This window comes from Micropterus salmoides, unplaced genomic scaffold (genome assembly GCF_014851395.1).
Source record: "Micropterus salmoides isolate LMB-PRFRI ecotype aquatic unplaced genomic scaffold, ASM1485139v1 Ms_hic_scaffold_18, whole genome shotgun sequence".
Lineage (NCBI taxonomy): Eukaryota > Metazoa > Chordata > Actinopteri > Centrarchiformes > Centrarchidae > Micropterus > Micropterus salmoides.
The window spans coordinates 3,660,220-3,673,423 of record NW_024040928.1 but is presented as its reverse complement, the minus strand read 5'-3'; the positions used below and the strand labels follow the sequence as shown (position 1 = coordinate 3,673,423).

The following is a 13,204-nucleotide window of genomic DNA, read 5'->3' as shown; positions in this document are numbered from 1 at the left end:
TAATTCTAGACAACAGGAATAAAAGGAACCACTTGAATAAGTCATTTCAAGTAAGTAGTTTGCTGTCCATCCTGGAAGCAGCTCAATTTGGGCGTCACTGGTGTCACAAAAGTCTACCCAACATTCAAAACCAAAAATAAAACCACAGTTCACTTTCTTTGTCAGCACAATACACAAATGGAAAATATGTGTAAGTTAGTTGTGTTTTCTATTTAAGACAAAACACAACATGCTTTCGTCATTTTCTAAAATAGGCTATTGCAATATCGACGTCTAAAATTCTGAAGATAAACTAGAAAAACAAACAAGCTTACGTGGATGTGAAATATCTTTTATTTATCAGAAATAAAACAGTATACAAAAAGGAGCTTGTACAAAAAAAAAAAAGTGCCATTGAAACGAAGAAAGTAAAGACCTACTACAGAGGAATAATTGAAGTCTAAGTCATGGATACACTCTGGATGGTTCAGAACCTGAAATCGGTTCATATTCTCATATACGGATGCATTTCTTTTCTGGTTATTTTTAAATTTGGACAATTTGGTCATATTCGTGGCATGAGAGATTTTCTGTAAACCAATAAAAAAGAATTGACAAATTACAGTAAAAGACAGAAACAAGGACAAACATTTGACAAAGAGTGAACCGAAAAGTAGCAATACTTCTCATAATGGTTATGTATTAAAGAAAGGTCATTTTTAATGTGTTTGGTCAGTGCTTCATTGGGGATAGTGATGGTGTGGACAGAAATGTTATGCTGCTGGGCAGGTTCCAACGCTGACCGCTCCACTGACCACAACAGCTTTGCTGAAGCTCACTGGGCTGTTATTGATGGTCAGGTTCCTCATACAGCCCACGTAGGACTTCCTGGTGGCAGTGTTCTCTGGGAGGAAAAGATCTGAGAGAAGGAGGGGTGCAGCACACGGTCAGAAAGGTGTAAGGGTAGTATAACAGGAGAACATCAACAATGTTTCTGGCTCACCTGGAGCTCCACCGATGAACACTGGCTTCCTGGCATGTGTGGAGCTGGGGTTCAGAGGTCCCACCACATGGTTAACCTCAGAATCCACATCCAGCTGGACAACATTGGCATCCCGGATCACTAAGATCACGCAGGACAGAGAGCATCAGTTTAACCAAAAAGTTCTACAGAATGAGATGCATCATGGGAAGTGTAGGATCTCTCTGGAGCTTGACAATTTTAGGGACTTAACATCAACATATCTTAGCCTTGCTACAGGTTTGACTTTATTCTTCTTTTTTTAAATCAGTCTCTTGCAAGTTCCCAAATTTTACGAAAGTGTAATACTAAATTGCTGGAGTACTTCTTGGGTGGTGGAGATGAAGTTAATTTTAATACTATATGTTGTACCATAGTATCCAATACATGTCCAACAGTATATGTATGGTATAAACTGAAAGGTTTACTGTTGGGTAGTTTAATCTGGAACCAGTTCTTATGTTTTCTATGTTTCTAATGTTTTCATGTTATGTTTGGCTTGCACCGTGGCAAAAACATGGCAAAAACATGGCAGACACATCACACATCACTCATCCACCAGCAAAACTGAATAAAAAGAAACCAGTCTGTATGGACACAGGTTCAACGTAAATGTTGTCACTCCAGTTGTGACTTTATGTTGGTGCTTAGGAAAAGATCATGGACAGCTGCTGTGGAGATGTTCAGTGACAGTGAGCTGTTAGACCAAATAATTGCTTGAATCTCTGCCTAACAGCTGCAAAACTCAAAGTGACTTAAATGGTGTGCGAGATTAAATGCTCCACTTAACTTACAAAACTAAGCACTGTAAAACAGTGAATCTTTGCAATGACAGCATTTCATTCTTCTTGCAGAATGCTGTTGCAAAGCTTTTTAGGGGGTCTTTAAAAGATTAAAAAGTGACAGCAATCATGATGTCTTCACACTGGCTTCCCTAGCAACTAGTGCGGCTCACGACCCACCTGCTTAGTTGTGTCAGTATTTTAGTTGTGTGCTTACTGTGACGCACTGCTGTACATAGATGTCAACTCTACAAAGGCGCTACATATACAGTATGTAAATACATTTGTACTTAACTTCTGCTGCGACATATTTGGTATAATTATTGTGTATATACAGGTCCATTCAACAGCGTGACCTGTTCAGACTGGCAACAGATATTGACTCCAGTTAAAAAATATAGTGTGAAATGTCTATCAAGGACATGAGATCATAGCAATTGTTGACTTTTTTGCAACTTTTCAGTTTACATGAATCTTTCATCATTACTTTTGTTGCCTTTTGAGTGTTTCTTAGGAAATTCTCACCAGTGATTCTGTGCCAGTTGCCAGTACACAGACCCAGTCTGGGTGACACCTTTGTGAAGAATTCCTGAGACCCATCATTCACAAGAACCACCACCTGGAAACACAAACCAATATTGTGTCCATACTTTTTAACAGATTTTTTTTTGCATTTTTGATTAATATAACCTGTAGACTTCCTAAATGTGTATTTCTGAATAAGTGTACCAGTGACTTACTGCCCCTTGGTGAATATACATAGTGAAGTAGCTCTCTGCTGTGGGCACATGCAGTAGCACCCCAGATGCCACACGGGGGCGCACCTCTATCACTAGTTCAAACCTTAGCCCGAGCTCAAATGTTTCATCTGAGGGAGAGAAGCAGAGAGAACAAGATGAAGTGAGTACCTTTTTGCTGCATTAATCAGCCATGGTTGTCTGTGTGCACATGTGAATTTACTCGACTTATCAACAGCTACAGCTCAGTTCATAAGTTCTGTGGGGCCTTCACCTTCCACACATGCCCTGCACTCCCCCATCGGCAGAGACACAGTTTCACCACAGCTGCACTGAGGGTATCATGTTCCCTCACCCAAACCAAACTCTCTCTGTGCACAAGGGATGGTGAAAGACCAGAGGGGCTTGTGAGTTTTCCAAAAGGAAATCTAATGAGCCATGTAATATAACAGATGTTCAGCTGTCAGAGAGTTGCAGATCCTGCCAAATGACCGTGTTACATTTGCGCAAAGTCAAAACTTTGGATTAATGCAAAATGGAAAATTCCTTAGAATCAGTACGAGGATGGAGGAAAAACAAGCCTGTGCCTTTTGTTTTCCTTTAAAAACTGCTAGAAATATACCCAGCATGACGTATCCTCCTTCCTCTGAGAAGTATGTTCCCGCCTCGGAGAGTCCCTCGAAGCATGGAGTGACTCCAAAAGTCTCTGCCATGGAGGACAGCCACTGCCCATCAAGCTGAAGGTCCTTCAAACAGCCGGTAAAGCTGTATACAGAGTTTCTCTAAAAGTACACACACGGAAACACATAACAGTAGCTTAAAAAAACATTTCAGGGCTATTTTTTAGAAATCACAGGAAGGTAGATAGGTAGAGTAATGTAAATATCCGAATAAAAAGAAACCCATTCTTCCTCTTACAAATAAAAAGTAGAACAAATAAGCAATAACACATGTTCTTGCTCAGTTAAACAAACTCAGGGTTTCTTCCACCTCAGTTAACTTATTCTGGTATGACCAGTATCTTACGGTGACTAATAGAAGCTAACTTTAGATAGACATGGCTGTATGGCTTTCAACAGTTTATGGGGAAAAAGCTTTGTACCAGCATCAAACGACACATGGACAAAGTTAGCGACTAGCCTGTGAACACAGTGGAGCATTCAGCTATCAATCAACTGATCCTGCTTTAAAAAAACAAAAACACGATGCCTTTCTGTTCAGCTCTGAGGGGAAAGGGTCACAATGGTGGACAGTATAATGTTTCGACGAAGACACCAGAGGGTTATCAGTTACAGAGATTTGTAAGAGGTGTATGTTTTTAACATTAAATCTCTTGCACATAAACTTTGACCCATACCTGAATATTTTTCTGGGCTCTCCCTGGAGGAACTCCTCCGACGTAGATGGGACTACTGACGTGCCAAGAGACGTTGCTTCCCGGAGCTCTGTCTTCCAACACTGTGAGCCCATCAATTATTAACCGCCCCATACTCCCATGACGGATAAAAACAACCTTCAGCCGGAGAAGAGAGGAGGTTGTCACTGTAGAAATTGTTGGCACATAACTGAACATGCAGCCACCCATGCATACATACAGACTGAGAGAACTTACATTGTGCCATCCACCATCGTTGTATCTCTCCTCGCTCTTGATTTTGACTCTTTGATCTGCTACGTTGAAGGTGTATACGAGCTTCCCGTGGGCCAGGAAGAGAGCCATGAAGTTGTCTTCTTGCTCATCAGATACATAAAAGATGAGGCCAAACGATGAGTGGGTTTTCAGGGACAAGGAGAAGTGGGACCTGGGAGGTGGTAGATGCAGTAAGTCGTGCGTGCAGACACAAAGAAAACCTTGAAAGAGTACATGTGCAGAGAGCTTTTGAACAGCCTTGACCTTGAGGTTACTTGTTAAGAGTTCTTCGCTTGCCATACCTCTCAGAAAGGGAGTCTGGGAGGTCTGTGTAGTGCTGCCTGCTGTTTGCGACGCCGCCATAGTGGAAAGCTTGGCGGGTTGCTCTGGGACTTGAGGAGAGGTAGCAGGGCTTGATGTTCAGCTCTGATGGCTCCTGGTCATCACTCTTCAGTTCCATCAGGTCCAGAGGGAGGCTGGACTTCTCCCCGCTAACCTATGAGAGCATTTATTGAATGTCAGGATGGCTAAGATCATTGTAACCAAATGGAATATATCCCCAAAAAAAGCAGTTCATCAGGGTCTACTGAAGGCACTCTTATTGTTTTACCTTCTGTGACTGGCTCTGTTTGGTTCTAGACGTGGGTTCTCTGTGCCTTGACAGCAGAGCAGCAGGGGGGCGCTGGACTGGACAGTCCTGCAGGGAGGTATGGACGTTCTCTGTGTACCGCTGGAAGTCCTCAGGCTCAATGTCCCGGTCCTGTCTACAGTTAGAACAGTATTGCCGAGGGTTCAAGCTCTTTCGCTGTCTTACATTCTATCGACATTCATACCAATAAAGCAAAATAGAAATAGAAACTGAGCTGCAGAGATGCTCTCAACACACTAGAATGTCTCCATAGCAACACACTCCATGCAGTTGGAGACGGGGTAAAGAGGGAGACGGGGTAAAGCCTCCACACTAACCAGCGACTAGAGCCAAATACACAATTAGAAAGCTCTCACTTTTGCAGTCTGGTGAGATATGAAGGGGACAATTTGGCCTAGTATAACCTCAGAGGGGCCCAGCTTTCAGACTGTACATCTGATATAGGACAAGAAAAGAAAACTACATACTGTATATAGTGTAGGGAAATAAATAACAAGTGAGCAGGCAGGATGTAGCGACCACGGGGGAGTTTGATTGTATATTACAGTTGGATTTAAACAGGCTGCTGAAAATGTAAGGCCCATCTACATTTCCTGGTTTTGAAATCTGGCCCAATTGCATTTGTCATTTATAACGGCCTGCTGTAGGATAATTTAGTTGCATCCCCTCTTCATAGGCTATAGTACCTGTTGCGTTGTGATTTACCTGTTGATGTAGGCATAGCTGATACAGCCTGTGAAGTTCTTGAAGCTGCTACTTGGAGACCCTCCGTAGTAGAAGGTCTTTACAGCAGAACCTGATGAGGATCTTGTAGCTGATGACGGACGTTTCTTCTCCTGCTTGTCTTTGTCGTCCACCAACAGTGAATACCTAAGATGTTCAGACAGTCGTTCAATTCTTTAGTCACCAGTGCACCTTGATTTCTACCTACAGTAATTACAGTTACCCCCCCTCCACATATCCTGTATGGACTGGTGCATTGAGGATAACTTAACAAAGAAAACAAAAGTACAGATTTCAGGAAGAAGCAGGCCACCGGCCACTGTACATAAGCATTGACAGAGTGGAGAGAGTCTCCAGTTTTAGGTTCCTGGGTACCCACATCTCAGAGGATCTCCCATGGAGAATGAACACAAACTTACTGGTTAAAAAAGCACCACAGCGAATTTACTTAATTTAGTGAAGTTACTTTAGTTAATCTGTCACAACGGCTTCTAGTATCATTGCTCCATAGAGTGACCACCGGATTTGCACACACCATTGATGGTCTTTCCTCCAACATATACTGTCATGAAACTAGAGACCATGTGCTTGACTACAAATCTTGAAGCAACATATGTGTAGGATTTAAAAATGTGTGACTTTGGTGACCCCTAGTAGTATAAAAAAAGCCATGCCACCTCCTCTACAGCTGATCCAACTCTGGGACACTAAAAGTGACTGAGCTACAAAGGTTTAACATGACAGGGCTGGATTATGGGCAGAATGTGCAACTCCTACAGGGCCTCAAACGTCCAAGGTTTAATGAACGTACTGAATGAGTTGGTTTTGTAAATGTGATTGATAGCATATTTGATGAAAGGAGTGATGGATACATAAGTACACAAATCCCGTACTTGAGTAAAAGTACAGATACCCTTACTAAATCAGTCCACTAAAAGTAGAAGTCTTACATTTAAACTTTTACTTGAGTCAAAGTACAAAAGTACCTGCTTTTCAAAAGTCCAAAGTACTATTAGTTTGGTTCTGTCTGTCGTGGTTTGCTGACATGACAAACAGAATTTAAAAATACAGAAAGCAAACTTTCCTATTCATTAAACAATGGTATTTATTATAAACAGGTTGTCCTTTTAATAATAATTGAAGTTAGTGTGTATGTGTGTGTGTGTGTGTGTGTGTGTGTCAGTGGTGGAAAAATTCAGATCATGAGATTATTATTATTATTACTCATGCATTAATGTAAAAGCAGGATTTACTGTTTTAATTGTTGAGCAGGAGCTCATTTTAACTATTTTGTATCAGGGTGCAGCTAATGATTATTTTCACTATGGGTTTCTCTGCTGATTATTTTCTGCATGAATCATGAGAAATGCCATCACAATTACCCAGAGCCCAAAGGGAAACCTTCACAATGCCTGCTTTGTCTAACCAACAGTACAAAGCTCAAAATTATTACAAATAAATTAAAATAATTAAAAGGAAAAGCAACAAAACTTCACATTTGTGAAGGTGCATTTTTCTACATGAAAAGTGACTTAAACAATCAAAGCTGTGGCCAGTTAATTTCAACGTCAATCTAATAATCTTGTTTAAAATGTTGGGTAGTTTAAATTATAACAAAACATATTTTATGAAGTCTTCATATTTTGTAAGTAAAAATCTTAATTTGTGAAGTAACTAGTAACTAAAGCTGTCAGATAAATCTAGTGAAGTAAAAATTACAATATCTCCCTCTGAGATGTAGCAGAGTAGAAGTGGCATGAAAAGAAAATACTCAAGAAAAGTACAAGTACTTCAAACTTGTACATAAGTACAGTACTTGAATAAATGCACTTAATTACTTTCCACCACTGGATGAAAGCAACACAAAGCAAGTGACTGATTTTCCTCTAAACACTATGCCTATAGACCAAACTACAACTTGCAATTATAAAATCAAACTTATTCACATCGGATAAACATGGGTTAAGCAATCAAATTATCTTGACCTTTAATTACGATGGAGACCTGTTCTATCTAAAAGGATTTTTGCATTCCATGTTTCTAAATTTAAGTCTGTTTAACTTTATAAGAGTTGAGAGGAAACAGGATGTAGAGATAGCTCATAACCCAACACGATGCAAGACAGCTGTTGGCCGGACTGTGGCTGTGAGGTTGAATACTTACTTCTGATTGTTCACTGAGGCCACTAAGAAGTGTGTCCTTCCGTCATTGTATTGCTTCTTTTGTGATTTAACTCGGGTTCCTCTGGAGTTCAGCACCACTGCGCCGTTTTCCAGGTAGATGCTGAACACATCAGACTGCAGAGGGAGAAAATCTGTTTCTAGCTTATTCTAAGAAGCACAAGGTCTTAAGTTGAGGTTTTTTTAAATTACGAAAAAATATGTAATGTAAATTAATGATTTGTTATTATTAACCATACAAAGTATACTTTCATTGTTTTGACCCAAAGTTCTTAAAGCAATTGAAACTTCACCAAAAATAAATTTTCTTGACCAACAATTTGAAAGTTAGCATTATACAAAATCTATAATCCAACTTGATCCAAACGACATCTAAAAGACACAGTTGAGTGTGTACCCCTTCACTGTGGTAGAACAGGAGTCCGCTGGGCTGCAGCGTTCTAAAGTTGAGTCCTCCCTCAAAGGTATCGAAAGGTGAGATCTTTGCTGTGGATCCCAGGTAGCTCTCTCCGGTGAAATAGGCTTTACGGGACATCTGTTACAAAAAAAAATCACATCTCCCTTTATCGCCTATTGCCCATCACTCTCTCAGCTTACAGTTCAGTGATCCCCTACTGGGAATATCGATTGACTCTTGTGAAAGCTGATGAACTAGAACAGCCAATTATTCTCTCACAACTGAGAATGAAAGTTTGTGTGTATGTGTGTGTGTGTGTGTGTGTGTGTGTAGATTTGTGTGCGATCTACTCTTCACCCATATTATATTCCAGGGAGACTTATGCAGTGTATTATCTCTGACAGTGTCTGAAGTGGTGGAGGGAGCACTTACAAAGGACTCCTCAGGGCAGCCGCTGCTGATTCCAATTGTGCCAGGCTCCTCCAGCAGGTTGAAATCTTTTTTTTGGAACTGGAAACCTTTCACACAGCCTTTCAGGCCTACGACAGCAGACAGCTCAGGCCTGTGGTGATACACATAATCCAAGGAGTCACCTATTTGCCCCAAATTTAAAGTGAAATCCAAACGTTCTTTTTAAAGATCTTGTAATATACTTTTTGGACACTTGGAGGCAGGAAAACCGGCCACCTGTCAGATGTAACTCTAGTATTAACTCCCTTTTTAGCTCTGATTTGGTTTCCACCAACTCCTTAGAATTACATTGGGTCTTTAGCTGCTAGATGTTTGACTTCCAGTTAGCTAGCTTGTTGCTAACTTCGTCTGTCTGCTGTTTGGTGCTGAGCGTGTACTATGATATTTCGGAGCTTTTTTGCTAAAAACAGTTGCTGCAGCTGGGAACAGAATTTATAAGAGCAGAATTTGGGGCAGTAAAACCAAAACAATGAGTTTAAGGAGGCTAGAAAGTTCCATAGAGCTTGGGAGAAATCTCTGTAGGTAGGTGCCCTCTTTCACACGTGCTGCTAAACTCCAACTCCTAAACTTATTTTGTGTTGAAAAGTGGTGGGGACATAGGTGTTCAGATTAGGGGTGTGAGGATGAACTTACTTGATCAATTATACTGGGTTCACAAGAACAAGACAAGAAGAAATTTTGACAAAATTTTGACGAAATCTTCAGTGCCAAAATATATGAGTGGGGGATCAGTGGGTCCTCACCTAGAAAACTTTGAGCGCTAAACACTTAATTTCCTGCATTCTGGTGAATTTTTCTGCACCAAGTTATGGTGGAAATATTTTATTTATGTAAAGGGAAACACAAAAGGTGAGAGATGACAATTCAAAATATAAAACAGTGCAGCTCTCAGTCATTCTGTGTTGCTTTCAGATCTGTTTCTCCTGTAGATCAACTTTTCTCATGTGATATCATCCCTGCTGAGTCAGCACACAGGTAGGCAGGATTTAGCCTTCCCTCGTCTTTTGTCATGTTCACAGGGAGAGAACTTGGCCAAATGTAAACAGTCAAGAAGTTGTTGAAGTTACTGATAGGTGCATGCACATTTATGGGCCAATTTATAATAAGCATAATGTTTAAGTTACATTTATTGGACAATGCACATGTGTTTCTTCTATTTTTTAATTGCATTGCATGTATTCTTATTGTGCAAATAAACCTTTCTCAAAGCATTTAAATTTGTTATTTTACATTACTTGGATGATGTGATGGAGTAGTAGATAAGGCCCATGCCTTTGGTGTGAAATACCCAGGTTCAAATCCACTGTGAAACACCATTGTGTCCCTGAGCAAGACACTTGACTCCTACATGCTCCAGAGGCGTGCGACCCCTGACATATACAACAATTGTAAGTCGCTTTGGATAGAAGCGTCAGATAAATGTAAATGCAAGTTTTTTTTCAGAACATTTTTTACAAATGATTTCAAAAACTGATGGGACAAAATCAGGGATTTTAAAAAGTGATGGGTACATGGGTCCCCAGCATCCCTAGTGTAAATGATACTTATGCTGAACTCACTGTCCAGCGCCAAACAATAGACAAAGTTAGCATCTAGCTGGTGAACATAGGTAGAGCATAGTGGAGTTATTTGTCAGATGGCAAGAGACATGACTCTAAATGAATGCCACTGTTGCTCCATAACTGCTGGATGTGAAAATGGCAACTGTTTGCTAACATGTTTTAACAATTTAAGGTGATGTAGGGTGATATGAGTCAATACTGTGTTTACAGCTTGTTCCGCTGCCACTGAAGTGGGAGAAAAATCAATAATGCAGCTTTGACAGCAGTGAGCATCTGTGTCATCCAGAGAATTTGGATCGTCAAACTGTCAAAAATGAAATACATTCTTCTAAACTGCCTTTTGGGCTTTCCAAAGCGTGATGCACAGTTTAGCTCTGAGGATTTTGGTCTACACATGAGAATCCAGACCTCTGTAGTGTTGAGTGTTACACGTATGGTTTCTAGTGTATTTAACTCACCTTGATTTGAGAACACTTGAGGGAGCCCCACCAATGTAGATGTCAGAGAAAGGCAATGTGGTTTTAGGATTCTCCATAGATTTTACATGGCTCTTATCCACCAGTAAAATAACCTTCTTTGACTGGTGGTAGATCACAGACACCTATGCAAACAGCCCAGCATCGACAGTTACGCCAACACGTAAGCTATTCACAAGTTCAAATTGAAAATATTCAACCAGTTAAATGAGAAGAAGGAATCTACCTCGTGGTATCGTGCATCATTTATTTGCAGCTTTGGTATGTTATCCTCCAAAAGTTGTGGCCCACTGCTGAAGCCAAAGTCATACATTAGGCGCAGGAAGCCATTTTTTAACTCTAAAAGGAAATAGTTATCCTGAAAAGAAGAGATCAACATACATTAGGATTTGCCTCTGCATTTTAGCTACATTGAACAATGAAAACTAATTATGCTTCTACACTTGTTATTATGTCTAGAGAGAAGATGAGATGTAGTGTATGTTTAATGTACAGCATATGTGGACATTTCTATCTGGATTTTTTTTTCCAGTGATACCAAGCCTAGGGTCTGAGGGTCTGAGGGTCAGATAACGGGTCACACTCACTTCACATTTACTAAATGGTTGTTAGACTTATGTTTATATTTCATTGTGAAATGGGTCTTTAGGTCTTTTGTGTGAGGTTTAAGATTGAAGCACATTTAAAGAGCCCTTAGACTTACCCCGTTGACCATCAGGAAGAGGACACCATTGTTTGCGACAGTTCGCACTGCAATATCAAATCTTGTGACAACACCAAATTTGCCCCTCCTCTCAATGTTACTGATGAGTGCGTAGCCCGTTCCATCAAACAGGTAGCTAGCAATACGACTCTGGGAAAATGCCAACTTGTACCTGAGAACAGAAGGAGAAATGTTATTTGATACTTATAATGTTTTGAAAACTATGTGATACATTCATTCATATAATAATCAGATCAATTTTCTTAATTTGATTGATAGCAAATTTGTTAGGGAATTTGCACCACTAATGTACAAAATTAATTAAGCAGGGTCCCGAATTATTAGATATTTTTTTGTGTGTCAAAATCTAGTTTGAACGACCACAAACCATCTCTGTAGTAGGAACATGGAGGTGGCAGAGCACATACAAAGTCCACAGTGAGTGGTCAGTGGGATTGAAGCTACATTTTGATCTGGGGTCAAATAACAGGTTAATCCAGCCATGCAAAATGTGTACCTGGGGCATGGTGTTGATGTGACTACATCCATTTTGTAAGTCTTTTTGAAATTGTACAGACTGATCACGTCGTTGTTCAGCGAACCCAACTCAATGCAGCCTACAAAAGGAGCAAGACTCAGAGGTGGTGGAAGCTAAGTAATGAAATAAAAAAACATGTCATCATTAGGGCAAAAAACTGGAAGGATTTATTTGTATTAATGTATGTTTGTATAAAGCATTACCGTGACATTTGGTGGGACACCACCAACAGAGAACACTATATCCTTGGGGTCAAGGTCAAACATTGAGTCAGTGCCTGGAGCCTCGCCTTTCTGGATAAACTTCTGCTCGTCTGTAGAGCTCTGACTGGGGATGGTTAGGAAGACTTTTCCATGTCTGCCAAGCCTGTAAGCAAAGAGCACAAAGCGGGCATGAGTAATTTTACCACAATCTGGTTTAGAGAGACATACAGCACGTGAGACAATGAGCCTCATGCAAGAACATTTTTGTATTCCTAAAATTGTTAATTCAGCTGCCAAAGACGTGTCATCAGAGCAGTCCCCGACTTACATGGAGGACGTCAAGGGGATGTGACAAACAACACAGGTGAGAGAACATTAGACCAGTGATTCCCAAAATGTGGTGCGCCTCTAGGTGGTGCGTGACAGGAAAAATGTAATGGTGGTGTAGTGGTGTAATAACTACAACAATTATTTTTTGGGTAAATTTTCATGAAATAAAAGCCTGAATTGAAAACTTTCCTTTAAATTAAATTTAAAAATAAAATATTAATAGTTAGATCACAGGGAATGGCTACTCACATGCCTCTTTCCCTCTCCCCTCCCTCTCTCTCAGACTGAGCCACCCATTCTGTACTTACAAATCCTCATATGGATCCTCTTTTTGTCCATGTTATCTGTTTATGAGGCTATAACAGGGTGCAATTTGTGAGAAAACAGAGGGGGGATGTTTTGCATGGTTCGGTACGCAGATGAACTGTGGATTGATTGCAAAGTTTAACCATCACATCTGAGAAAAAGTTTTACTGACACAGTTACATTTTAAAGTAATAAATATATAATGTTAAATCGCGATCAGTGAAAAGACAGAAGACCGACGCATGCTGTGTTTAAGTGTTAAGAATGTCACTGAGAGAATCCCTGTAGCTGTGACTTCGGGCATGTTCACTGGTGGAACAGGGACACTGCGCTGCTTGTCATCATAGAAACAGATCATCAGATTTTAAATGTTTATTGCACCTTCAGAGAGAGAAAGAGGGGTTTGGGGGTGCAGCAACCTGGTCAAGTTGTAGAAGGGGGTGCGTTGCCTAAAAAGTTTGGGAACCGCTGTCATTAGACAGTAGGATGATGTTACACCTTTGAATACAACAGAGGA

The 13,204-nt window shown here is 40.4% G+C and overlaps 1 protein-coding gene across 1 annotated transcript in view; it reads right to left on the bottom strand.

Annotated features, from left to right (window-relative positions):
• Positions 1-310: 310 nt before the first annotated feature.
• The window catches only part of lama4 (laminin, alpha 4), a 33,447-nt gene continuing 20,553 nt past the window's right edge, over positions 311-13,204 (bottom strand). The window contains exons 23-40 of the mRNA XM_038726517.1: positions 12,052-12,214; positions 11,828-11,961; positions 11,311-11,482; positions 10,834-10,965; positions 10,590-10,732; positions 8,531-8,660; positions 8,099-8,236; positions 7,685-7,818; positions 5,504-5,668; positions 4,760-4,913; positions 4,452-4,645; positions 4,132-4,321; positions 3,877-4,032; positions 3,142-3,301; positions 2,523-2,650; positions 2,308-2,401; positions 983-1,102; positions 311-898 (exon numbers count right to left, since the gene is read on the bottom strand). Of these exons, the coding sequence (XP_038582445.1) occupies positions 753-898; positions 983-1,102; positions 2,308-2,401; positions 2,523-2,650; positions 3,142-3,301; positions 3,877-4,032; positions 4,132-4,321; positions 4,452-4,645; positions 4,760-4,913; positions 5,504-5,668; positions 7,685-7,818; positions 8,099-8,236; positions 8,531-8,660; positions 10,590-10,732; positions 10,834-10,965; positions 11,311-11,482; positions 11,828-11,961; positions 12,052-12,214 (2,653 nt within the window). The 3' untranslated portion in view covers positions 311-752. The remainder of the gene's footprint in view (positions 899-982; positions 1,103-2,307; positions 2,402-2,522; positions 2,651-3,141; positions 3,302-3,876; positions 4,033-4,131; positions 4,322-4,451; positions 4,646-4,759; positions 4,914-5,503; positions 5,669-7,684; positions 7,819-8,098; positions 8,237-8,530; positions 8,661-10,589; positions 10,733-10,833; positions 10,966-11,310; positions 11,483-11,827; positions 11,962-12,051; positions 12,215-13,204) is intronic.